At 34.6% G+C, this 27,608-nt stretch overlaps 1 protein-coding gene across 2 annotated transcripts in view; it reads right to left on the bottom strand.

Annotated features, from left to right (window-relative positions):
- Window positions 1–1,443: 1,443 nt before the first annotated feature.
- The window catches only part of SLAIN2 (SLAIN motif family member 2), a 76,435-nt gene continuing 50,270 nt past the window's right edge, over window positions 1,444–27,608 (bottom strand). The window contains exons 7-9 of one of the 2 annotated variants that reach the window (XM_074229496.1): window positions 14,876–14,953; window positions 6,608–6,929; window positions 1,444–4,665 (exon numbers count right to left, since the gene is read on the bottom strand). In XM_074229496.1, coding sequence (XP_074085597.1) covers window positions 4,599–4,665; window positions 6,608–6,929; window positions 14,876–14,953 — 467 coding nt within the window. In that variant the 3' untranslated portion in view covers window positions 1,444–4,598. The remainder of the gene's footprint in view (window positions 4,666–6,607; window positions 6,930–14,875; window positions 14,954–27,608) is intronic. The other variant, XM_074229497.1, reaches the window with a different exon arrangement.

The following is a 27,608-nucleotide window of genomic DNA, read 5'->3' on the forward strand; positions in this document are numbered from 1 at the left end:
CCCTTAAGAGTTCAGCTAGAATCTCCCATTGGGCTCTTTGTTTTAGTGTGCTTGAGGTTTGGTTCTTTTTTTTACACTTAATGGAAAAATACCAGGAATTCAAGAATTTCACAGAATTGGACATGGATGGTCTTGATACTTTTCAGTCAGTTAAGTCTAATGGAATCTGATAACCTGTAACAAAGTCGTATGTATAAAATAATTTTATAATATCATACTGATACATTTCATAAATATAATATGTATGAATCTGTTACAGAAATTACAAGTCATAGATTGCCCTTCGGGCAATTTTTCCCCCTGTACATCAACTAAATGCACCATTTCCTCAAATACTGCTTCTACACCAACCCTGCTGAACTCAAGTTTGGGGATCCATCCTCAATATTTCCCAAATTCTTTTGTAACGTGAATAGTGTCCATATTTTATCTCAATATACTACCAATATCTGGTCCTCTGAATATCACGTTTCCAAAAATTATAGGCAGATGAGTTTCCTCAATTCTGTTACGTAAGTCCAATGAGCATATTCTATACCTAAAAGTGTTTATGGATAGCTAAGTTTAGGAAAGCTGTTCTGAACTGGAAGTTATCTTCTCCCTCTATTCTACAGTCACTGTTGAACCCTCCTCAGCACAGGCTCTAAGGGAACTGGGAGCTGCCAAGCAATCAGTCAAAGCTCACACCTTCCTGGCCACTCGGTAGCACCTGGGCTTAACAACTGTCCACCTGGCCTGATACACCTACACCAATCAATGTTTAAAAGCTTATAGCTGAGATTTTTAGAAATACAAAAACACTTCTAAGCATCATTTTAAAATAACTTCATTCTACTAATGGTAGAATGTTCTAAGCCAAACTATATCTTTGTGATGCCCTGCTTAAGACATTTCTCAAGATGTCCCAAAAAGTCAATTCTGTTTCCTCTGCTAGAAGGTAATCAAACTTAAAGCCATTTCTTGAATTTACACCTTTGTCAAGGTCACTTTTGCATTTTTCCCATCTTTAAAAGTAGGATTTTTAAAAATATTCTTCCATTTGATAAAATAAGCTTGCAGCTCTTTAAGCAAATTATATATATGAAAAAATAAAAATATGAAATCACCCAGGAACAAGCCAATCTGAGAATCCACATGTGGAGGGCCTTTGTAAGGGATTTGAGAGGACCTCAATAATTTTACAGTCTCAGAGAAAGATCTTGCTGCTCCACAGTCACTCCAGGGGGACCTGCCTCAGGACTTCTGACCTCCACTGCGGTCTACTTTGCTATTCTATTGCATCACATCACTTGGACATCAACTATTAATGACACAGAAAATGAAGGATACCATTATCCACAAATTAAATAAATATGTTGTGTGTTCAATTCAAAAGAGTTAAGGAATCTCATTAGGGTACTAATGAAATACTTGCAAAAATGAGTATAAATTTAACAGTAAGCATTATGGTCAGGCTGTTTATTAAGGAGACAACCACATATACAAGTTAATCTATAGAAATGTCTGCAAATCAAACTTCATGTGATCTAAAAGGACCATGCATAATGTCAAAACTGGACACCTGTACAGTCAATTCAATAAAAAGTTAATTTAAACATACATAGTCTAGGATCATACTACAGATACACATATCCAGGGGCCACATACATATCCAATTAGACTTTTTGAAAATGTTTGTTATAAAAGTGATAAAATCAGTATGGAAATTGGCTGAGATATTAACGTTAAAAATTACTTGTGACAATTATGAATGGTCCCCATTTTTTTTCTTTTCTTTTTTACAAAATGTGATTCCAGGGTCTGATAACTGAAAAAAAGTCAACCCTTAAGAGTGTTTTATATTATACAAATAGGTTTTATAGAAAAATGATCCAGCAAATGCTTAAGAGTTAAGAATATTTATATTTTCTAATTTTTACACTTTTTATTAACACACTTACAAAAAATAACATTCAAACACTGGAAAAATTAAATAACTTTGGAAGCAGAGCTCAAAGCTTTCTGCTTACATATAAGTGACAATTCAGAGCTGTTGGCACAAAAAAAATCCACATTCATAAAACCCTTACTACCATATATCAAACATAAGTTAAGCAAATCATAGGCACTAGTTTATCAAATCCACATTTCTTCCATAAGTCTAACCACAGAGAATCCTTAGATTTCCCCAAACAGAAAAATTGGCAGTGCACAAAGGCTTCCTAGTTAAAAAAAATAAAATAAAAAAAATTCAATTTTTCTCTTCAGGAAAACAGAAGCCAAATGTCTGTGGTAGTAGAACAGCAGGTAAAAAGGTTGCTTTACCAAACCCAAGTTCAGAATACCTTTTTAATAAGTGATGAAGTAGTTGAATTTTTAAAAAATATATTTTCAGATGCAGCCATTTAAAAACAAAGTTAAATAACCTGAATATTCCTTTTGAAACTCATTTTCAAACTGAAAGATTAATTTTTTTCACAATAGATCAATTAAAATTCCTATTAGACTGCAGCATATTTTTTTTTTGCAATGTTGCACTGAAAATAGGCCTGTTTTTATGGCAATAGCTAGTTCTTTCACTTATATGCTTATATAATTAAGCGACCTCACCCATGTAGATATTGTAGATATTATTAGCTGGCCTATGTTAACAAGGTGCCCAGAGGAAAAGTCACCTGGTAGTTCTAGGTTGGTGAGTACAGAAAGCCTTGCTGCCATTTTCCTTGAGTATTCAATACTGAAATAAATATATTGTGTGGTTGTCCTAGGAAAAGGTAGTCACATCTACCTTAGCATTAGAAATAACTAGTGGGTTACACAGCATAACAAAGCGCATGAACTCAGTTTACAAGTGGATGAGTTATCACCTGACCTGTAGTCTAGTTTTCTTAGTTTCCTTATCTTCCTATTTTCTTTGCCTCTGGCACTTTTTCATGGCTCCTCATCTTGTGGTGCTTCTGTGCTACCAATGTACTCTACCACTATTAATTCAGTAATTTAATGGAATTAAGAGGATAAATTTCTTCTAATTTTAAATGACTCAAGACTCCCATTGACATTGTAGGAATTACAGAATGAGGATTTTTATATTTTTTTTTGTCCTTTTAATAATCCACAAAACTCAAGGCTATTCCAAAAGATTCCCTTGCCTACCAATCCTCCCATTCCTATTTCACTTACTTTGGCCAGTCTATTTCTTTGCTTAACAGACATTAGAACTTATGTTTGGTTATCTTTTTTAGGCTACTGAAGTCCCCAAAGTCCCAGTTTTCTAAATCTACTGGGAGGGGAAGCTTAAAAAAAAAACAAAAAAAAAACAAACAGAAAAGTTTCCTGTAAAGCAGAGCTTTGTTGATAACCAGGTAGGTGAAACCAAAGATAGGTGTAGACAAAGGTAAATTTGATAGCCATTATAGGTGGGAAGAATTGAACATTTTGTAAACATAGGCAGCAAGTTTCAAAATGTTAGCAATAATGCAAAAACAGATATAAGGCAGAATACATCTTTGAAGGGACAACATCTGCAAGAAAAATTTAAACATAAAAGAACAGTATTCATTCAGCAAGCTATTTTTCATACCATGAAACATAACTATATATGTCATTTGGTATCAACAGTACAACTACCATGTCCAGAGATTTTGTGTAAGTGCATAGATTTTCCTTCACTGTTATTGTATACAGTTTGTTCCATAAGCACTGAGGTGTGATCATCAAGAATGAATAGACAGTATGACTTGCTCTTTTTCTATCAAGGAAACCTGCTAATAATACAACTATCAAAATTACCTCCCAATTCTGTAATAGTGAACAGCATGGTAACAAGCTGGCTTCAATAGCAAAGGTCATCTTTCCTGAGCCAGGAATTATGAAGTTTGGAAAGATTGTATAACTGATACTAAGCCCTTTTGGCAATAAAAACAAAATTCTGATATGTCGATGCAACGTGCAGGATGCAGGCTACAATATTAACTAATGGTGGTAATTTATATTAGCTACATCCACAACTTAAGATCAGATAAAGCCATGTCTACTAAGGGGAACCATTTCTTTAGTATATCTCCAAAATTGCTGCAAGATTTCTTTTAAATAAAGATTTTTTTTTTTAAACCAAATTTTTTTTCAATTTGTAATCTGAGTACTAGGGACAACACCACTTTAGACAATTGTAGTCAGAATATCAGTTCTCATTAAAACACATTTATTGGTGGGAAGATATATTTTTTTATACAGCTAAAGTAGGCTGAATGTTTTGGATAGCTTGAATATACCACATTTCTTATGCACTGGGATGCACTCTTGGATACAAATGGGCATTCTCTTTGGCATCTATTAAGGTTTTTGCCCAGACATTGGCCTCTGTCAAATACTCAAAAATTCACTGGGTTTTCTAGTAAACAAAAACTAAAAGTGATTCGATGGAGGATGATTGTATGATTACCAAACATAGCTGATGTTAAATGTCATTAAAGTGCTGTTTGATCATCTCTGTCAGTTTGTGCTAATGAAGACAGAGAGGGGCTGGGAGTTTACACAACCCAAAGTCACATCTGAAGAGTCTGCATATAAAGGTGTCTTTCAGGAGGTGAAGCTGTGGACCCTGCATTCTTCGCCACTGGTCAATAACAGCCATCTTTCCAGCTATCGTCTTTCATGCTACCATATGTTTTAGGAGCTGGCAATGATCTGGAAAAAAAAAACACATGTAAATTACTGAAAGCTAAAAGCCCATATATTAGACCTTTAGTAGATTACTAGCAATAGGACCCTCTCCTGGCTCATTCATAAATCAATCAGGGCATCACTGGGCATGTTTTCCTGAGGGCAGAGCTGCTGTATGCTGAACAGTTGTTTGGTGGAGGAAGTGTAGGGGATTCTCCATCAACTTTCACAAATTGACTTCCCTATTCATTTGTAATATTAACACTTTGCTATTTTTTTCAACAGCCTAGAGAGAATAATATAATTTAGCGACCTAGAACTAGAATCAGGTAACAGTGGTTAAACAAAAACCAAGGCAAACATCATCACAACACATCCTGCAAGTAAAGAATGATCTTTTTAAAAAATATGATGAAATGATGGCAAAGCACTTATCTGCCAGCCGCTAACCTAAGAGGTGGGAATGACTACAAGGCCAAGAGTAAAGGCTGCATTCTCTGTCTTTCATACAAAACAGAAACAAGATAAGTTTAGATATAAGGCACTAAGCTGGAGACATTAGACAACAATCTTCCACAAAAGGTGAAGCTGGAGCAGAGTCCTGAAGAAAACCAGGTATTTTAAGAGGAGAAGAGTGAGAGCCTTGGGGAACAGCCAAAACAAATCTAGTATGACAAGTGTATGGAGGGGAATAATGACTAAGAGAACTGGTGAGGAAGAGCTAGCCTGTAAAAAAAAGCTTAAAATGCCAAATGTTTATATTTGACCCTAGGGTTATTAGGCAGTTACTGAAAGGTTGAAGAAGGGGAGTTTCAGTGGCAAAAAGTGCTACCATCAGATCTGTGCTTATAGAAAAAAAAATCACTTGATTGGAATAAGGACAGAGTGGTCACAAGGGCCTGAACTAAGCAGTGCTGTGGGCTGTGTGAATAGAAAGATAGGGGATGTCCATGAGATGGAGAGACAAATCAGAAAGATAAGGGGAAGAATTAGAGAATGAGAAATTACAGATAAGATTTAGATGGACAGATAATATGGGTTCTGTTTAGGAAATATTGACACCTACAGAATATACAATTGTTGATGCAGGCCTGAAGTTCAAAAGAGGGCTAAATGGTTCACATGATATGTATTTATAGAGACATCTGCACAGGGAGGAATTAAATCCATGGAAGCTAATGAAATAAAATGGAAAAAGTATAAGGACCAGGACTGATTGAGTCAGGGAGGCTAAGAGGAAGATTAAGACAGAGTATTTATTACTAGTATCACAAAAATCCAAAGGAGAGAAATCCTGCAGAGAGGACAGGCAGGATTATTTGTAAATTATTATATAAGCAAGCACGTATACACACACACACACACACGTGTATATATACATAAATGCATATATATAGATAGATAAATAGAAAGATGTATGTAGCACTTGGAATACTCTCATTTCATCAACAAAAGGCAACTACAGTTGGCAACAGATCATTGGCAATTTGAAAGGGAATTTTTTTTTTCAAATAAGCACTCAACTGGGGAAATATTTCACTGCAATTCTTTAACATCACTTTTTCCAGGTTGATGATCTATTATTCATCATCTGAAGCATTTTGACAATTTATTCTCAATCACACTGATTTAATTAACTCCCAAAGTCTCCCCAACTCTAAATCTTTTAAAAGGACATAAAAAAACTTTACTAAAGTTAGACCTAGATTCATATCTTTTGGTTTTGCCTCTAACTCTGCGTTTACATGATCTTTTTTGGTTTTTGCAAGGCAATAGGATGAAATGATTTGCCCAAGGTCACATAGCTAACTCAGTATTAAGTGTCAAAGGCCAGTCTTGAACTCATATTCTTCTCACTCCAGGGCCAGTGCTCTTTTTCCTATGCTATCTAGCTGCCCCCTGGTGTTTACATTTTAACAAGCTGAATTCAGTTCCAACTCTGTTTCATGTCATTTGGACCACTTACCTGCGAACAGGCTGTGCAAGTTTGCTGCGAGGCACTGGTATTCCCCCAGCAGAAGGGGCACTAGGTCTGGGCAAGCCACTCCTCATCCCTGTGGTCCCTGCAGGTCGAGTGAGAGTAGTGCTATTGATGCTGCTGGCAGGGCTAGGCGTGACGACATTTTGAACTACAGGGGGTCCAGGTGAAGAATTAGTCTGAGTGAGTTGTGCTGCTTCTTGACCACCACCAACAGGGCCAGAACCATGATTATTAAAAGCTTTCACTGGCTGTCGGAGAGCCAAAGGAGATGGAGCTGCAGGGGAGCGGAATTTACTTGGAGAAGGTACTACAGAATAATAATAATAAAAAAAATAGAATAATTTGCCATATATATCATTCTAACTCACCATCTTTAAAAATTTAAATTTACTGCTTTTGTTTGTTAATGCTAGGAAGCCTTTATTTTATACTATATAAAAAAATATCTCATTACAATTTGTTCATTGATAGTCCATAACCTAAAGTATAATGTAGGGAAAGAAAAAGGTATAATAAATATTAAACAGTGCCTTAAAATACATATATTTAGGTAGGTCAACACAGGAAATTATCCACACCAAAAAGAGTCATAGCTAAAAGAGGCAGAGGTAGGATTCTTCCTGATTCCAAGTGGCATGTTCTTTATATACACATACACAGATCCCACCTTACACTACTGATTCTGGCACTGAATGTTTTCTCAGTGAGTGAAAAAAAGGAATACCAGGTTGGTTTCAAAGTACTCTATTGTATGAATAGTTTCCAGGAAAACTATACTCAATACTAACTCATGATGCTAGGAAAGCATATTCCTACCTGCCAGTACCAGCATTAAGACTGGAGTCCCCATCTTTAAGCCAAAAATGACCCATGTACATCCCCCAATGCACATTTCTATTTTTATATAGCCACTGCTTTAACCGTAGGGCAGCCTTCAAGTTAGTATACCAGTTAGTCTGTTCTTAATATTGCTTTCTTTATATGGTAGGAATAGGTACTTCCTAGACTAATTCAAGTCCTCTTTTTATTATGCTCATATAATGCTTAAATTCTTTAACAAATTAGTTTCAATTTTGTTATTATTTACTTGAGCTGCATCCTTTTTTGGTCACTTCTCAGGAACCTCTTTATTCTGCAAGGCCATTTAATCATTGAAACTCACTGTCAGTATTCTGGGGTTCCTGCTTCTTTCAAGAGGAAGGATGGTCAGCTCCTCCCAGAAGTTCCATTTAGGAAGAGCCCTGTCACCCTTCCATCCCACTCCTTTTCCCCATTAGACTGTAAATTCCCTGAGGGCTGGACTGTCTTGCCTTTCTGGCCAGGTACATAATCAAATATAAGTGTTTTTATCATTTTGGGAGTTTACCTCCAAAACTTTCAAGGATCCAGTGAATTCTTTCCCATGGCTTCCCATCCCATAAGCTTGCACCAGAGAAGGGGGTGTCTTAACTGCTCAACATGCTGGATGTTTTCCTCACTACTTGTCCCCCTTAATAATTCTTGCCATGTGTCCATTTCTGTTCTTTAGAATTCCTCATTATTTTTGTAATTTTTTGAAAAAGAGCTACAATCAAAGGAATATTTTAATTGCCTATCCAGGCACACAAGACCAAGTGCATGAAGAATGTCTATTGCCCAGATTTCAACATGCATCTTAGTGGACATCCTATAGAGCTTACCCAGCCAGTGTGTACATCTGGGTCAGACCGTCCAGATGGACAATGAGTTGGGCCCAGAGTTGAACAAGAGATGGAGTGGGCTGAATTGCTTTCAGAAAATTAAAAGCTCCTTTATTGACCCCGAGCTTCCTGTGAAAGGAAAGGTCCATCTTTTTTAATACTAACATGTTACTTCATGGCAAGATATAGAATAAAACTATCTCTAAAGAATTAATAAGTATCATACATACACCAAGGGCCATGTAGAAGCACATGGTATGTATGAATAGGCTGCAACAATATCACGATCACAGATATAAGAACAGGAAAATTTCTACACAAGAGATATGGCCTACAAGATAATCAGACAGAAAGAAAATATCTTTGAAATGAATACTTCTACATATAGAATAACATTTTTAATAATATAGAGTTGATGCTAAAGAATGGGAGATAACAAGATACAGAGGAATAAGAAGGGCTGAAATTAAAGCAAATAGTAAACTGAATATTCATTTTCTTTCCTTTTCTATCTTCAAACAGGTAAGTCATTATTGAACACATCCACACACCCAAATCAAGTTTTGTCAACCTTTGGAACTGGACATGATTTGAGATGGTGCAATTTGACCAGAACGACCTAAAATTCCTTTACCCTGGATTGAGTGCAAAGTGGGTAAATTGTTTGCAATGTACAATTAAAACCAGAAGATAAAGAGAAAAGGGCACTATTTAAATGATAGCAGATTTGAGTTATAGATGGCTTAGCTTGTCCAACCCACTGACACCCATTTAAACTAAAACTTTGTTCATCTCACATCCTTTAGATTGGCCAAAAGACAATAAAGGGAAATGGCAATTAATGGATGGGACAAGCACACTGATATACCATTGGTCCACTCTAGAAAACAATTTGGAACAATACCCAAAAGACACTATAACTTCAATCTTTTGACATCATGTCCACTGATCCAGAAAGTTAGTTACATAACCCCCAAAGAAATTAAGAGGAAAAAGGACCCATATACAATAAGGCATTCATAGCAAACAGCAAAGATATGGAAAATAAGAGGGTACCCTTCACTTGGGGAATGAATAAACAAATGGTCTAAGAATGTAATCAAAAAATAAAAAAGCCTAAGATTCATGTGAAAATCAGTGAGAGAAATCCAAGAATGATTTACAAATTACCAACATTGCAAAGAAAAATAACTTTCAAAGACTTATCTGAACAATATAATGACTAACCATTCCAGAGCACACCATTCCTCCTGTTTTCAACAGAAAAATGATGGAAAAGAGGGGATACATACATTTTAGGACATGGTCAGTATAGGGATTTGCTTTGCTTGGCTATACTGACTTTATGCTTCAATCAATTCTTCCATTCTCCTTGGTCCCATGCTTTTCTATCCATTCAACAACTCTCTGGAAGTAGGGAGACTTTTGCTGTATTTGTATCCCCAGCACTTGGGCAGATTGTTTGGCATATACACTATGATTAGAGAATCATGGTTTTTGGGAGAAGAGATTTCAGACATAGAATAAGAATAGTGCCACTCAACAGGAAATAAAGAGCATCTCAGTGATATCTTGAAGAAAATGATATCGTATAGTTTTTCTATTAATTCCTATTACCAACTCTGAGCTTCAGAGTTCAGCAGTTCTGAGGTTTGGGACACTGAGATAACTGGGTTTTTTAAACTAAGTCTGGCATCCACACTGAGTCCCTGTTAAGGGAGAGAAGGATTGCAGATGCATACCATGTTGTCAAAGAAGAGGTGAATTCCACCTTCTCAAGTTACAAATGTTCAGAACAGGTCAAAACTCTGAGCCACTGTGCCAATGGCTGTCTACTGGATATAATAGGGAGATCATCTCAAAAAAAGAGGGAAAAGGTGGGGAAGGAAGCACTATGGAAGGGATACTCAAGATATCATCAAAGGGAGGTTTAGGGAACTATCTAGACAAGTGAGATAACTTTGGAACTATCACTAAATTGGCTATGTAGACTTCCTTTAAAAAAATTAGGCGGTTTGAAATGAGATGGAGATTTCAAACAAAATCTTTTTTTTCTTTTGGTTCTTTGTAACTAAAAATGTTTACTGGTGGTTGTAAAAATTAGTAATAATAATTCAAAACAATAAAACAAACTGTTCAAAAACATTTTAATTTATAGTATATACATAGCTATCCCTTTTCCCCTATCACTTTTGCATTTTCATATAAAAGAAAAAGGTTACCTTTCCTGCACAAGTCCAAACAGTTCACATTCTTCAACAATATCAGGGCAGACCCTACCCCAATGCCAAATCAAATACCCAAATACTACAATCTGTTCTATCTGATTTTAGCAACTAGAATATAGGTCTTTTTTGTCAGAAAGATGTCAAATAGACTTCACTTGGGCCATGGATCTACATAAGTGTCTACAACGTATCTTTTTATTCCACCCAGACATATCTACCTAACCAATCCAAGCTGATCACCAAGATTTTTTTCCTATTCTTGCCCTAGACACATCCTAATTACCTCACAAACACCTAGCCACCTAGCCATTATAACTGCTAATCTTTTTTTTTTTTTTTTACTGGAAGAGTATCAGGAATTGCTGACCTGAGTTCAATCCAGGCACATCTACAAGTTATGTGCTAATAACTGCCTGCCTCAGTTTCCTCAACTGTAAAATGAAGGTAATAACCCACATTTCACACTGCACCACAGTGCCTGACCTATCATAGATGCTCAGTAAATGCTAACCCAGTGCCTCCTTTCCCGTTCACTTCTGAAGAAAGAGTAAGCTGAGGAGAATAATATGCGCAATCTCACCAGACCTATCTAGAATACTACATTCCATTACTATGGAGCAGGAGGAGCCAGGGCATCACTCTGCACTGTATTGGAGTCAGGCTCACCTTCCTGAGTTCAGATTGGTCTTAAAAAACTGTTACTATCTGTAGGACTCTGGTCAGGTCACTTCACCCTGTGTGCCTCAGTTTCCCCATCTTTCAATGGGTTGGAGAAGGAAATGGCCAACCAACCTCAAATGATGTTAGAGAGTCAGACATGACTGAAAAACTACTGAACAACAACAAAAGTCAGATTCTTTAAATAAATGCCATGGAACTAAATGAGATTTGGAGTCAGAAGATCCAGGTGTGAATGGTCCTGCCATTTTCTAACTGTATGATCTTAAGCAAGACAATGTGCAAGAGAGGAGGGACATACATTTCTTTCTCAACAGGGGAGAGATTTAAAGAGATCTACAAACTCAAAATGGAATATACACAGATGTATATATGTATATTTATAGATACACACACATATTTTTAATTTTAACTAAACTAACCTCTAAGGGAAATATAACATTTGCTTCAAATATTTAAAAACATTCTGAGAATCTTTAGCCTTCACTTTAGAGTACAATCTCTGATTCTAAATCTATGTTCTCTAAACTAAAAGACAGATCTTGGACAGATGCAAAAAACTACAACAACCTAATATGTTTGTTTCTTAAAAGAAGGTATCCCCATCCCGAGAAGTCTACAAGCAATGGCTAAATGGACCATTTGTTGGTCAGTTTACAGGTCTACCAAAGCTATGGAGTGGAGAATAGTATCTGGAAAATAATTTTCTATGGAAAAAAAAAACAAACAAAGCTATAAATTAGAAAAATCTTCCTGTCTGCTCCCACATTCCTCATGTAGTTGGGCATCCCATCCCATCCCATCAAAAGACTCTGGCCATTGTAAGAAAGAAATTCAAGCAGACTAGTATAAGGAAAATCAAGGTAAATAATTATAGAAGATCAAAGGGCTATGTGTTTAAGTTAGTAGAGAGAATGAAAAGAAGAAAAATCTTTTTTTCTGAGGATAAACCTCATTCTATCTATTAGAGGCTTTCTATAACCCGCTCCCAACCCTTTCTTTCGAAGTCTACTTATTATTTTTTCAAATGTCACAATTTCTAACTAAGGTTTGAAGGGTACAGTAGGGCCAATGGAGATAACCTTAGACATAGCTTAGTAAATTTTTTTATGGAACTTTGTTTACTGACAAAGGAGAAAAGAACAAAATATAGCAAGTTTACTTTCTATACAATTCCCATATTTGCTTTATAATTCCACAAGCTGACAAAGTTAAAAGTAGATGTTGAACAAGGTTTTTCTACCAAATGCTCCTGCATGAAAGGATCAAAACTAAAATTTAAAAACCACCATCATACCATGACTTCTTGCAGTCATTTTCTGAATACATAAATGTTCCAAATAAAATTTTTCTATGTAAGAAAAAATGTCTTATCATATGTATATAAAATTTGCAAATACAAAATTAATGAGGAGACATAAAAAAGTTAAATTTCCTTGAAACCAATTTGCCCTTAGGAAATATGCTAAGACTTAAGACAACATGAGAATGCAACATTCATTAAGTCAGCAACTTTCTTGGAGTGTGGGTTCAGGGACTACTGGGGGAAGACCACTATTTCTAATGTAAATAAATAATCCCATATCCAATATGTGTATCTTTCTTTATCCCCTACATAGCATTACACAAATACATACACCCACACACACATATTTTACTTTTTCAGGAAGAAAGATTTAAGATGGTGTCAATAGGATTACTATAGAATTATTTAATGTGGAAAGGAAATTTATGGAAGTCAAAGTTCTTATATAATAATTACCAAGGTGCTATGTGGGAACAATATGGACAGTTACTTGATCTAAGATAGGGGTGGGGAACATCCAGCCCATGAGAAACAATTTGGTCTAGTACTTCCATGACAACTGCAGGCAGGGCAATAAATCTAGGAACTTTTTAGGGGTGAATCAATGAAGTGTTTGACCAAATAGCAGGCTAATTTTTAAACTGGTAATTCTGTATGGCCCAAAAGATGTTACATATATTCAAATGGCCCTTGGAAGAATAAAAGACTCCCCACCCTTAATCTAAAGAAATGAAAGGTACCCCAAACACATTGTAGAGGAAGATGAAGTTTCAAATATGCATTTATTAATGGTCATATGACTAAGTTCGGGAACAAGACAATGTCAGCTTTTCAAAACAAACCAAAAAAAAAAAAATCAATTCAGAATTATGTGAGCATAGGACATCAAATAAAGGCAAAATTTCCTAGAAAAGCAAGAATCCTACACAAAAGGATGACGGAAAGAAAAAAAATGAATCCCATACCAAAAACATATCAAAAGAATTGGAAATTTTGCATGGAAAACCATCGTCATCAACCAAGAACCCTCATTAGGTATGTAGTCCCTAAATCTAATTTCCAATAATATTAATCTATCACTCTTACAAATTTTTTTAGTTTCCTTAGTTTTTCTAACTTTATTGTGATCATTTAAAAAAATTAAACTAGATTTCCCTGAAGTTTCAATTTTTTTACCTAGAACTTACTAAAATTATTTATAATGTATATATATAGAATATAAATAAAATACAAATTCATGATTTATATCTGAATCATTTTAGGATTTTTAGCATATCACTTCTTTCTTCCTCCAGATCATTTTTCCTTCAACTTCACTTTTTATTTTAGTTTTCTCATTTAATAAGCCCTTATTGAGTGGCTGCTACATGCAATGCACTATGGATAGTACTCCCAAATCATTCTTTTCTCTTACACTGTTAGAATATTCTTTCATAGCTTATTGCAATAAGAATAATCTCATATTCAAATCTACTTTCAACAGCTACCCCTCAATATTTTTCCAATTAAAATTAGTATCATTTTCTTTGTTCCTCTGCTTCCTCTCTCCCATCTATTCACAACTGTATATCTCTCACTAAAAGCAAGCTGTGGTGCAAGTTGAGTAGGAGGTTCAATGGATCTGGAGTTAAAGGACCTTAGAGTTCAAATCATTTCTTTGCTACTTGATGTAATCTTGGATAAGTTGCTATAACTTTCTTAGTATGGTTCTATATCTGTAAAATGATTTGGCCAATATTACTTCAAATCCCTCTCAACTTAAGACTTAAAATATCTCTTTCTTAGCTAGTCAATACATCTAATCTCCTCTGATCAGTCTGGAATGAAATTTATTGACTCTCATCAAAACTTAATGCTTTCAAAAAGTCAAAAAGTTTGGGAAAAAACCATCTATTCCCAAAGATGACAATAGTTAATAATCAAATCCTGATTGACTTCCCTTTTCTCTACTCAATTTCTACTTAAACCATCCTTAATTTCCCCTCTTTAAAAATAGGCCCAGTTAATTAACAGTTAATATGAAGTGTAGAAAATAACACATTATTCATTCTAAAATGTTTATTTGATAGCACATCCATCAAGTGAAAATTTGTGGCTTTTTTCTATGGTAAGGAAAATGCCAAATTCCATAAATGTTACATGTCACAGTGAGGAACAACAAAGAATACATACCTCTGTAGAAAAATCCTCCTTCCTCTGAATTTATCCAGTTAACTGAGAATGGATCTTGCAAAATTCTTTGATTTGACAAAACATTTATAGTTTGTCATTATATTTATTATTGAACTTAGTATGTTAGAAAAGTGTAATATTTAATTACCATGTGTTGAAAAACTTTAACTTAAGAAGAGGCTGTAGTTACCTCTTTTTGTAGATGAAGTTTGAAGCAACTGTTTGGCTTTGAGAGAAGTACGAGGCAAATTTTTCAGCCTTTGGGAAGCTGTTGAAAAATAAGGAACTGTAATATTTGTCTAAAAGGACAAGATAAAAGTGCATAGCTTCTGTAAACTTGAAAATTCAAAAATAAACTCGAAAATTTATCAAGGAACAGAAACTAGAAGAAGCATATGTTAGACTCTAGAAGCAAAGGGATTTTTAATTGATGCTTAGTGTATTAGGATGCAAAGGAAAGAGGCTGAGAATCTTAGGTGCAAATGCAGGCTTTTAGCGACAGTTTCCTGTGGATCAGGAAATACTAATATGCAAAACACCCATGGGAAAAACAAATCACCAGCAAACATGCTACAGAATGCAAGGATACAAACACAAGACTAAGTTAAAAAAAAAAAAGAGCACAGCCTTAATAGAATGTGGCCCAAAACAAATCTGTGATTGCTTAATGGAAAAAAAAAAAGAAAAAACTAAAAACAAAAACCCCTATCATTTGCAAAGCAATTATATAAATTTCTTTAAAGGGGGGAAAAAGGTCACTAAAAAGAAAAACCAAGATTGGCATAGTCACAGGAATTGACTGACAAATTTCAAGTTGTTAATTCTACTCCTACAATATTTCTATTCTTCTGACCCACACTGGTAACAGCACTCTTTGTACATACTTGCCCTAAAAAATGTCTTCCTAATCCCCCCCCACCCCGCTCATAGGTTCTTCCTTCTCTAATCTATGCTCAACATGATGCCAAAGTGACTGACTTTTCTAAACAGAAGAATGACCACCTCCTTCCTCAATAGGTTCCATATTATCTTCCAAGATCAAAATTCGGGCTTCCTCTGGCATTTAAAAAGTCAATACCAACCTGGCTGCAACTTAATTCTCAAGCTTTATTATGTGTTCTTTCCCACTATGGACCTACTATCCAACCAAAATAACTTCTAACACTCTCCCATCTTAGTACCTTTGCTTAGTCAGTCCACCATACCTGGAATGCATTCCCTGCTCACCTCAGGCTATTAGAAGTCCTAGATTTCCTTCAAAGTTCAGTTCAGATACCCCACTTCTGTAAGTTAGACCCTATACGCAAATGACTAGCTATTATTATCTACTCCCAAATATCACCTTCCAATTTGTCTTCCCCATGTATAGGATAAAGTTTTGAGATTTCTTCAGTAAAATATTACAGATTTAATCTGGTTAGCTATGTGCCCCTCCTCCCTTGACAAAGCAAACTTCTGGGATATTGTTAAAGAGTCAACTGACTTCATGTTATCTGTTGATGTCTGGAGAATCATTTAATTCCTGGGACTAAAGAGATAATCTGGTTTCAGTTTGAATTTTTTATTTTTTGCAAGGCAAATGGGGTTAAGTGGCTTGCCCAAGGCCACACAGCTAGGTAATTAAGTGTCTGAGACCAGATTTGAACCCAGGTACTCCTGACTCCAAGGCCAGTGCTTTATCCACTACTTCACCTAGCCGCCCCTCGGTTTGAATTTTATGTTCTTTTCCCTAGATTAGTTTGCTTTGTTTGAATTCTATGCCCCTTTCCCTAGGGTAGTTTTCCTGTTTAGATTGTAAAACCACCTTCCTCATCAATGAGGGTGGGGGAATTGAGTTAGGATAAATGTGATTCTTGAACCTTTCACTTTGGCCTCAATCTCTCCAGAACCCAATAAAGGCTTCTCCTCTTCATACCTTGAGAAATCTCTTTATTTAAGTGGTCTTTGTCCCACACAGCCACAATAAAGTGACCCCCCCCCCCCCCCCCCCCGGGAGGAACCATTTCACTTTGTTCCCCCATAATAGATGCTTTTAATTGCTTGCTGAAGAATCCATCAAGTCCATTGTCAAACCTGTCTGGTTAGAGATTACTGCAAATTATGCCTTTAGCTATCTATGCTGGCAAATCTTGAGCAGAGATTCCAAATTTTTGTATTAGGAAAGGCTAGCAGTTGAAGAGTTCAAAACTAAATCAGAGTTCCTCCTACTTAAGTGATATGGAATCTTCAGAACTAAGATACAAGAGATAAAAGAATTAATCTAGGGTCACCTCAGACTAAAGGATGTCTATGCAACATATTAAGACTCTTCTCTAACCAATGGGACAAGGTTCTCTCCCAGGTTTAGGACTTGCTACAACCAATAGTCTAGTAAATTATAAGTATTCAAAGTTGTCACAATTTCCATTCAAAAAGAACACTGGTTCCAAATCTATCCTATTAATAAAAGCAGCATAGGAGAATGCAAAGAATATAGACCCTGATATCAAGGTTTAAATTTAAATCCCTCTTCAGAAGCTTACTAAGCTGTGTGGACCATGCCAAAGAGTATTTCAGTTTGTGTATAAAATGTGAATTGCATTAGGCTGTTGTAGGAAAGTACTTAGTAAAATATATGAATATATGAATGTATTCTTTAACTTATTTTGATAAAATAAAATAAAAATAAACACATTACAAAAATCTAGCCAGATAACATTAATCACCACAGATCTGGAATAAGAAAGAAACCAAGGCAAGGCAACAAAAAATAGGATTTACATACAATTGGAATTTCAGACACACTATTCTATACAATTTTCTCAGGAGAACAATAATTGGGTAAATCAACCTGATACCCATTCTAAATGTGCAGTTTAACAATATTAGAGTAGACAAGTCTGTGTTTCTAATTTTAAATTTGCTTAATAGCACTACAAGCATCAGCAACAATGGAATGCTATGGATAAACCAGAATAGCCCTGTCTCTAGAATTTACTATTTCAGGAAAATTATCAGATCCCTGTTTACTCATTTGTCAAATGGGGATAATAATAATTAAAGGATCCAATTTGATGATTTAATTCTGTACATCAGATGAGATATAAGTTAAAGCCTTAAGGCACTGTCAGATCATTATCATCATCAACACCATCAATGGTATTTTTTTTTATCAGACACTGGTGTAGGGAAAGTATTGCTGCTGAGTAAACTTTAACTATTCCCAAAGCTAGTCAAAGTGACTTCAATGTCAGCCAAGTTCAACAACACCACTACTCTCTCCTGGCTTCTAAATCAGTTTAAGAATGTGCTACCTTTGAGCATATCAATAAACCAGAGGTAAAAGAGGCTAATAACTGGGTATAGGAGAACCAGCTACCATTTAACTGTTGGAATAACTATGATTCTTTGACTTCTGAATGTTCATACTGCTTTACCACCACAGTCTCAAACAATTCTCTTCCCAGAAAGACAGTGAGATACACAGGTTTGAGTTAGAACCTCTGTAAATTTCTATACAATGAACATGATTTCACACAGCACAAGCAAAAGACCCCCCCCCCCCCCCCCAAGAATAAATTCTGGGACATCCTATTTGAAAGGTGCAGTTTGAGCATTTTAGATCTTTTCAAATGTAAATCAACTACCTGTATCATTTCTCCCATTTCACGAAGTCTAAAAAGGGTTCAACAATCAAAAAATCAAGTGTGGTATTCTTACATACAATGCTCATTTGTACTTGAAAAGTTTCTAAGTATCCAATTTCTACCTTGTATTTTTCCTGAACTTGAAGAAAAAGGTTTTTGTGACCAGTCACTATGAAATTATCTTCAGTTTGTAAGAGAAAAGAAGCTACTTTCACTAATCTGATTACTAAATACTATATTGTAATGTTTTAAACAAATCTTGATCAACAATAGTACTGGGAATAGCAAGGAAGCTATTGTCACTAGATTTAAGAGCATGTGAATTCATAGAAGGTAACTAAAAAGACTGAAAAAGTGAGGTAAGGGAGGTCTGGTTTTTAAGAGTCTTGAATACCAAATAGAATTTTATATTTGATCCTGGAGGTGATAGGTAGATATACTGAAGTTTAATGATAAGGAGGTCATGGTCTGATCTGAGTTTTAGGAAAACTTCAGTAGCAAAACATTGGCAAGACTTGGAATGGGGAGACTTACAGCAGGCAAACTCACCATCAGGCTATTGGGGTAGGCCAGGTGAGAGGAAATGATGGTCTGCATCAAGGTAGTGTCAAGTAAGAGAGGAAAGAAGGTGCATTGTTTGAGAGAAATTGTGCAGATGATATCTTACAAGTCTTGGCAACAAACTGGATATGATGATGACACCATGGTTGTAAGCCTAAAGAACTAGAAGGATGGTATTGTCCTGTACAGGAGTAGGGAAGGTGAATAGGGGCTTCAGGAGAAAGAATGAGTTTGGTTTTGGACATGTTTAGTTAAAAACATGTATTAGATATCTAGTTAAGTTGTTAGGGAGTGTTAGGAGATTTGGAGGCCAGCAGAGAGCTTGAGTTAAGATAGGTAGATTTGAAAACCATCAGCATAGAAGGTAACTAAATTAACTGAAGTGATGAGATAACCAAGTGAAACAGTATATAAAGGAATTAGAGGGCTCAATTTAGAACCCCGAGAGATTGAAGATGGAGTTAGCTCAAGAGGAAGAAGAGAATGTTTCCCAGGGAGGAAAAGAAAATTTACAGTATCTTCATAGAGGACAAATGAGAATGAGGGCTTGAAGAAAAGGCTTTAGAGTTAAGAGGACCTAGGTTCAAATTCTACCTATGGCATTACCTGTTTCTTCAGCTGATATTCTTACAAGTGTTGTGGTTCTAACTCCTCACTCTCCTGATGGACATTCTTTGGGTCTGTGTCTTCTAAAATGAGGTGCCTAGAACTTAGTTCAATATTTCAGATGCGATCTGATTAGATCAAAGTATATAGTAGAGCTACCTGGATCCCTCATCTAGACAACCATACTTCTCTTAATTTAATCTCAAGATTGAATTAGTTCTTTTGGTTTCCATATCACAGCTGACTGAATAAACAAATAAAAATCTCTAAAGGACTTTTTCATACGAACCACGTTCTAGTTTGTTCCTGTACTTGTGTGACTGAATTTATAAACAATTTCTCTTTTGTCCATTCTTACTGCCTGTTACATTTTTTTGGATCCAAATACTGATATTCAAAATAATCCAAATACTTGCTCCTAGATACAAATTTGATAAGCATGCTATATGGCCAAGTGCCCCAAAGATCTTAGTGCAGTTTAAGTTTTAATATAAGCTCTAAGAACTTAAAGGTACCCTAAGACTTAGGAATATGTCCTATACATATGCCCCCATTTAAATCTTTAACAGAAGTGCTAAATTAAACAGCAAATCAGCTAGAGACATTCCTTCAGGTTAACAGCTAAAAATAATTAGCCCAAATAGTTTCAATCAATCCCACTTAACCATATACATTTCTGCATATTTGTTCATATTGTCTGAAGACAAATAAGGCATGTTGGTCCAGCACTGCTGAACTCTTGATATACTTGGTGTAAAGCCTTTCTCTAATCAACTAATAATAGTTTAATTTATCTTTAATGGAATCTTTGATTTTTTTTCAAATTAAGGAATTCCTCAAAAATTCCCAGGTTGATAGTTAAGATAAATAAAATAAACTTTTCCCACAAAGCTTCTGGGCTCATTTCTTTATATTGATAAATTACAATAGCTATAATTCAGTTTGGGATGATTAAGTTGCTAATAAGATTCACTACAAATAAAACAATATAAAGTTATTCAGATGTACAAGTAGAACAAAAGTGAAATTTTTCACAGGATACCATCATTTAAAGTATCTGTCCTTTATATTTGCTTTAATAACTCCTTTTAATTTTATCTAGTTCTCCAATAACTTTTTTTTAAAAACCACTAAAGTACAGTCCCTAATCAAAATAACCCACCTAATTTTCTTGAAACTGCCTCAAAGGGCAGATATAATTTTTTTTTGTCAATCTGTCTTATTCACATTAGAAATGTGAACAAAATGGTTTATATAACAAAAATGACAAGGGAGGAGTAACAGAAGACAGTATATTAGAAGTATTGACATTAGAGGAGAACTCCTTCCTGATCTAGGATAACCTAGAGTCTCATGGGTCGAAGTGTAGGGTCAGATGGGAGCCGCTTATCAATTCTAGCAAAGTAGAGGTAGAAGATCTGTGAATATGAAATGAGGGATTCAAAACAGCCAAATATTAACCAGTGTGAATGAGGCTTATCCAAGATAAAGATACTATATAAATTTAAGAGGATTTGGGGGTGGGGGTGGGGTCCATTTCTGGTTCCATTACTTGATTACTATTATAGGTAACTCTCAGGATAGAAATTTCCTACACTAATATAAGCAATCAATTCATATTAATGAAAAGCAGGATTGCTTAGGGAATGAACAGATTAAATGAATTTTAAATGAATTACCATGATTATACAACTTCCCCATATCAAAAGCAGAGCCTGAAATCAAAAGTCTTTCTTAACTCCAAGACCACAGGTACCATAATGCCATTATTATACAGGCCCCTTATCTACTTTCTAGGTTAAACCTGAACCCCAATTGTTACCTACTATCCCTGATGACCTTAGGCAGATCACTTAACCTCATCAAGAGACTAGATGTGACTATTGGTTCTCAAAGTATGGTCTGCATATTTTACTTTTAAGCATAAGAACGTAGGAAAGAAGTTATCATATTGTATTATTCAATTCTAGAAGAAAAAGTAAGAAATCTTGGTTATAAGCAAAAAAAGACAAATAGTAAGGAAAAGAAAGGAATTGTTTTCCTAGGATCTACGAAGTGAAGTGATTAGAAAGCTAGAAAAGGAATGGAACCCATTCCCAGTTACCATATCTTTACAGACCATCTGTAGAGGCCATCTAATCCTACCCACAGACGAATGGTAATGTTTTATAATACAACCAATAACTAATGATTCAACCATTATTTAAAAGCGTCCATCAGAAGCAGTTTATGACCAAGGAAAAGATGGAGAACATCATTAAAAACAAACTAGATATTCTGATTACATTAAAGTAAAAAGCTTCTGCACAGACAAAACTACTGTAACAAGATCAAAGAAATGCAGTAAACTGGAAAACAATTTTTACAACTAGTATTTCTGACAAAAGACTCATTTCTAAAATATAAAAATGAGTCAAATTTGTAAAAAAACCAAGCCATTCCCCAATCAACAAATGGTCAAAGGATATGCAGAGACAATTTACAGATAAGGAAATCAAAGTGATCCATAGTCATATGAAAAATTGCTCTAATTCATTATTGATTAGAGAAATGCAAATGAAAGCAGTTCTGAGGTATCACCTCACCACCTCTCAGACTGGTTAATATGACCAGAAAGGACAAAGATCAATGTTGGAAGGCATGTGGGAAATGTGGGACACTAATACATTGTTGGTAGAGCTGTGAACTCATCCAGTGTTCTGGAGAGCAATTTGGAATTATAACCAAAGGGCAACAAAAACGTGTGTACCCTGTAATCCAGCAATACCACTACTGGATCTATACTCTGAAGAGATGATGAAAAAGGGTAAAAACATCACTTGTACAAAAATATTCATAGCTTTTCTGTTTGTGGTGGCAAAGAATTAGAAATTGAGTGAATATCCATCCATCAACTGGGGAATGGCTGAACAAATTGTGGTATGTATATGTGTGTGTATATATATATATATATATATATATATATATATATATATATATACATACATATATATGTATATATGTATATATATATACATGCATATATATATATATATATGTTAAGGAATACTATTGTTCTTTTGTAAACCAGGAGAGATGGGAATTTAGAGAAGTCTGGAAGGACTTGCATGAACTGATGGTAAGAGAGATGAGTAGAACCAGAAAAACAATGTACACCCTAACAGCACCATGGGATTGTGCTCATATCATCAGTGCAACAATCAGAGACAATTTTAGGGTATCTGAGATGGAGAATATTATCTGTATCCAAAGAAAGAATTGTGGAGTTTAAACAAAGACCAAAGACTATTACCTTTAATTTAAACAGTTTTTAAAGTTTGTCTTATGTAATTTTGCTCTCTCTCTCTCTAACATTTTTCTTTCCTTAAGGATACGATTTCTCTTGCAACACATTCAGTTTTGATCAATGTATAGCATGGAAACAATGTAAAGGCTATCAAACTGTCTTCTATGGATGGTGGGGGAGGGAAGCAAGATGGGGGAAAAATTGTAAAATTCAAAAAACAATAAAAATTTAATTAATTCCCTCAAAGAAGAACTCATTACAGTTCATTCCACTTGAATACATCAAGTTGCCTGTTTTTACTCATTTGCTTGGAACTCAAAGCAAAAGAAATCTATGCTGTTCCATAAGACAGTGTTTCAAGATAATAATATCCATGTCCCATTTAAATCTAGTAGTTTCTCAAGATAAAATCCCTGGTTTCTTAAAATGATCCCCATATACCATGATCTTGAAGAATTTCATAATCCTGTTTTGCTTCATCCATTTACTTCCCAGTTTTATCACAGCCCCTACTAAAATGTGATAAACAATATCCCACACATCTTACCAGGAATTATCACCCTCCTACCAGTCCTGAAAAACTATCTTTTTTCTTAAGGTTGCCAAAGATCAAACCAACTTTCAAAATTGCCTTATCTGTTGATGAGTCATGATCTTACTGTATACTAAATCAACCCAATAACAAAATCAAATCTGCAAGTATAAATTTTTAAATTCCCCCCCTACCCTTTTAAATATACTAGTGGACCGAGCCCAATATTCCAGCTAGCTATAGACTTCTTTTAGGATTTTACGATCCAATGTACTAGTTATTCCTCCTTGCTTTGATGTCTGCAAATATAAGCAAATATCTTGAAAAAGCATGGGAAACTTTGTTGAATACTTCACTAAAATAAAGGTAGGCTGTTTTATCTGCAGCATGCCAAGTCTGCTTATCTTGAAACCCCATCAAAAAGAGTAAATGAGTGATCTTTTCCTTTTGGAATTATATTAACTCTCTCTGATTAGTACTACCTCCTTGTTCCATGTAACTATTTCCAGTCCTAGCACCTCTTCATTCTTCTATTTAGCATAAACTGAAGAAAATCTGTGTTTCTGAGATCTAGGTTCAAGTTATAAATTCTTTTCAGCCAAAACAGTTACAAGAAAATCATGTTAAATAATGTAGTTTCTTTTGTATCTACTTGGTTCTATGAGTTAGCTGATTATTGCAAAATAAAAAACTAACCTACATATAATTATATTATAAACTTTTGCTTAAGTACAATTGTTTAGATGAAAAGAGAAATTTTTAATTTTTTGATGAGTTTTTATAATATAAAAAATAATTTGTTAATTACATTCTTTTAGGCTTTAGTGCAAGCCCATCTATTATCCCTATTACCTAGGGATCAGCCCACTAAATTCACAAAGAATCAATACCACAAGATTAGCCACCAAACAATGCCTTTTGACCACAAAAACTCATCAGCCTATTCCACACTAATAAAACAAATATTTTTAAAAATGAGGATATAGAAGACAGTTAGTTAAGTCACTACTGGCTTATTTATTGGTCTGAGGACATTATATGAGATTCATTTAACTGAGACTAGAAAAACTTAAGGGGTGCACATAAAAGATCAGGTTGGGCTTTACAATGAGGGTCTCTTGACCCAACATTTTCTATGCTACAAACTCGGAAAGCTCCCGGTATTCTATCTTATGGAACATATTCTACAGAGAAAGAAGCCTGCAAATAAATGGTGATATATAATACTAATAATTTTTTAAAACTCAAGATACAATATTTCACTAAATAATTCATGGTTTGATAGTTTGATTTCAATGATATAACTCCATTACAAAGACTACTCCCAGGGCAACTGGGTGATACAGTGGATAGAGCACTGACCCTGGAGTCAGGAGGACCTAAGTTCAAATCTAGCCTCAGACACTTAATAATTGCCTAGCTATGTGACCTTGGGCAAGTCACTTAACCCATTGTCTTAAATAAAAAATTAAAACAAAACAAAACAAAGTCTACCCCAGAGGGCTTTGTCAGGACATCTAGTCATGTAGAATAGGGAAGTTTATAAATAAACTTTGTTATGTAAACAGCACAGAAAAGCTTTTACTTTTCCTGCATTATTTACTTTTTTCTTCTTTGCTTTCTTACTAAAAATTCCTTCACAGCTCCTGAAAAGTGAACTTCCCTAGCCCAATACTATTAAGGGTTTTTTATTCAAATCTGCTCTGTCACAATGGCCAGCTGTTTCCCTTTTTACTGTGAAAATTGCAGCCTATTTCTCTTATAACAGAACTGGTTCATAAGGACTTCCAATGTTATTAGTTACATTACTTATGAAGCAAGATACTTATTTTCTACGTCTATTCAAAGACACCTTCCTTGAAATGAAGGACTTGGAAGAAATATGAAAAATTACACATATATAACACTTAAACAGACTTCCATGTTCCTCTAACCTATTTTGCTTTCTAAAAGTCATTGACTTTTTCCACTTGTACTTCCGAAGGATTAAAAAAAATTCCTAAGAGTAATATTTTGTAAAAATTAAATATTACATTAACGTTCTTGTTTCACTCAGATTTGAATGCCAACATCCACAATATTGCAGCCACAGCGAGATGAGTATATAAAATTAGTGGAATGGCACAGCATAGTAACAAGGCAAAGAAGTGGTTCCTTAGAAATGACAGCATCCTTGCAAAGTCAGGCTCATGCAGCCCAGAAGATAAGAGCCAAAGCTTTAACCACTTAAGAACCAAAAGTAAAAATAAAGGAAAACAAAAGCAACATCAATTATGCTAGTGAATACAGCAGTTTATGCAAAAAAAATTAGCACTTGATGAAATCATCTGAATCAGCAGCAAACCTTATGAATACAATGCCATTTAAGTCACATAATATCAAAGTAAGAAACTCAAACAATACATTGATAATTAAATTATGCTAAGATAATACTGATTATGTAAAACTATATCAGACATGACAAAAACCTGATATTCTGGGAGGAAAAAACTCATTTTTCTCTAACATCAATGTGCCAACTTAAGGAACAATATGAACACTTTAACCAAGTTAAAACTTTTAAAAAGCATTAATTAGTTTTCTAATTAACAAAGTTTACCTTTAGCACTAGGTTACTTACTACTCAGATGTTTTCCCCAGTTTGATTTCTTAGTAAAAAATATAGCAGCTGAGTTTTTTTTCTATTTTAACATAAAGCTTCACAATGTACCCAAAGAAAAGTACATCAATTAGGTCCTACTGAAAACAGAAATAATGGACAGGTCAACTAAGTTATCTCCCCTCAACTGTTATAAAAATATGAAAGTGAAAACTAAAGCAAATAATGTTTTTCCCTAAAATCTTGTCCCTTGCATTTTCTCTAGGAAAATCTTTTACATATATGTAAACACTAAGAAATTATAATAAAGTGGTTAATACTCCCACATATAAGGGGTCAAACAACATATCAAGTAAAAGATCTGCCCAATATTAGGCATCATAATATAATAAAACTTCTGTGCTTTTGAAATTTTAATACTTAACAAATCTACAAACTGCAAACTTTTTGTCACTAGCTATTTTTCATTTTTAGAAGTGTGAAAATCACACTTCAAAAAGGTAATTTTTTTTTTAAATCAGAAAAATACTGGAAAAAAATCACTGATTCAGACAAGTAGTCCATTTAGGGTGGTATTAAACCCCTGATGATATAATTTAAATAATAGCTACAATTTCTTTAAAAAAAAATAAATGGGCAGCTAGATGGCACAATGGATAGAGTACCAGTCCTGGAGTCAGGAAGACCCGAGTTCAAATTTGACCTCAGACACTTACTAATTGCCTAGTTGTGTGACCTTGGGCAAATTATGCTTAACCCCATTGCCTTAAATAAATAAAATTTAAAAAACACAAATAAAATTACTTATAAAGTATCCTGATTTTGCTTTGAATTTAATATACACCTTACATATAATAGTTGTTCCATAGATATTTAATTGAATAAAGGAATGAAATATCATTGCAACTGCTTAAAGTATAGAAGGATCAAGGTTGACTATATTCAGTTTTCTTTCCTATTCAATAATGAATTAAGATACCTATCAAAATACATAAATTATCAAGCACAAATTTGAAATTATGTTTGAAAAATCCTTTCCTGGATCACATCACTACAGATACATAAATGCAAATCCTCATCCTTCCCTTAATTTAAAATTTACATTAGTATATCTTTTGTTTTCTATTCAAATATTGTATTATTATTTACTACATGATTTGTATTACAATATCAGGCAAAAGAAAAGAGCACTAATTTGGTATCCAGTTTGTTTTATTTCATAAGTTTAAGTGAACAAGTGAATTCAATAGAAATATTTGAATTTTTTGCACTCTCTAAATTTAGGTGTTTTAAAAATCTTATGTGTCATGCGTATTGATCAAAGAATCTCAGAATAGTAAGGAACCTCAAATACCCCAGAAAATCCTTCCTATGATATACCTGATAAAGCAGACATTTACTCTTACCAAAGAATGCTATAAATGGAAAACCCATTAACTTTGGAAATGGTCTACTTCACTCTTATTGGGTATCAAAAGTTCCAAAAGCTAGTACAGAAATCATTTGTATCTTATAATACCCTTCCTTCAATAACTGCAAAATCCACACTCAAATTTAGTGTTAATATCTTTTCCAAACCAAAACCAGAAGAATCTTGGTATTTTTCCTAAGAATTAACAGATTAAAACCTGAGGAGAATGAAAATAACTTAAAAAACAGAGAAATCAAGCTGTACTATCAGAGCATGGATTTTAAAATACATTGCAACTTCTT

The sequence above is a fragment of the Macrotis lagotis genome, chromosome 3, assembly GCF_037893015.1.
Source record: "Macrotis lagotis isolate mMagLag1 chromosome 3, bilby.v1.9.chrom.fasta, whole genome shotgun sequence".
In the NCBI taxonomy this organism is placed as follows: Eukaryota; Metazoa; Chordata; class Mammalia; order Peramelemorphia; family Peramelidae; genus Macrotis; species Macrotis lagotis.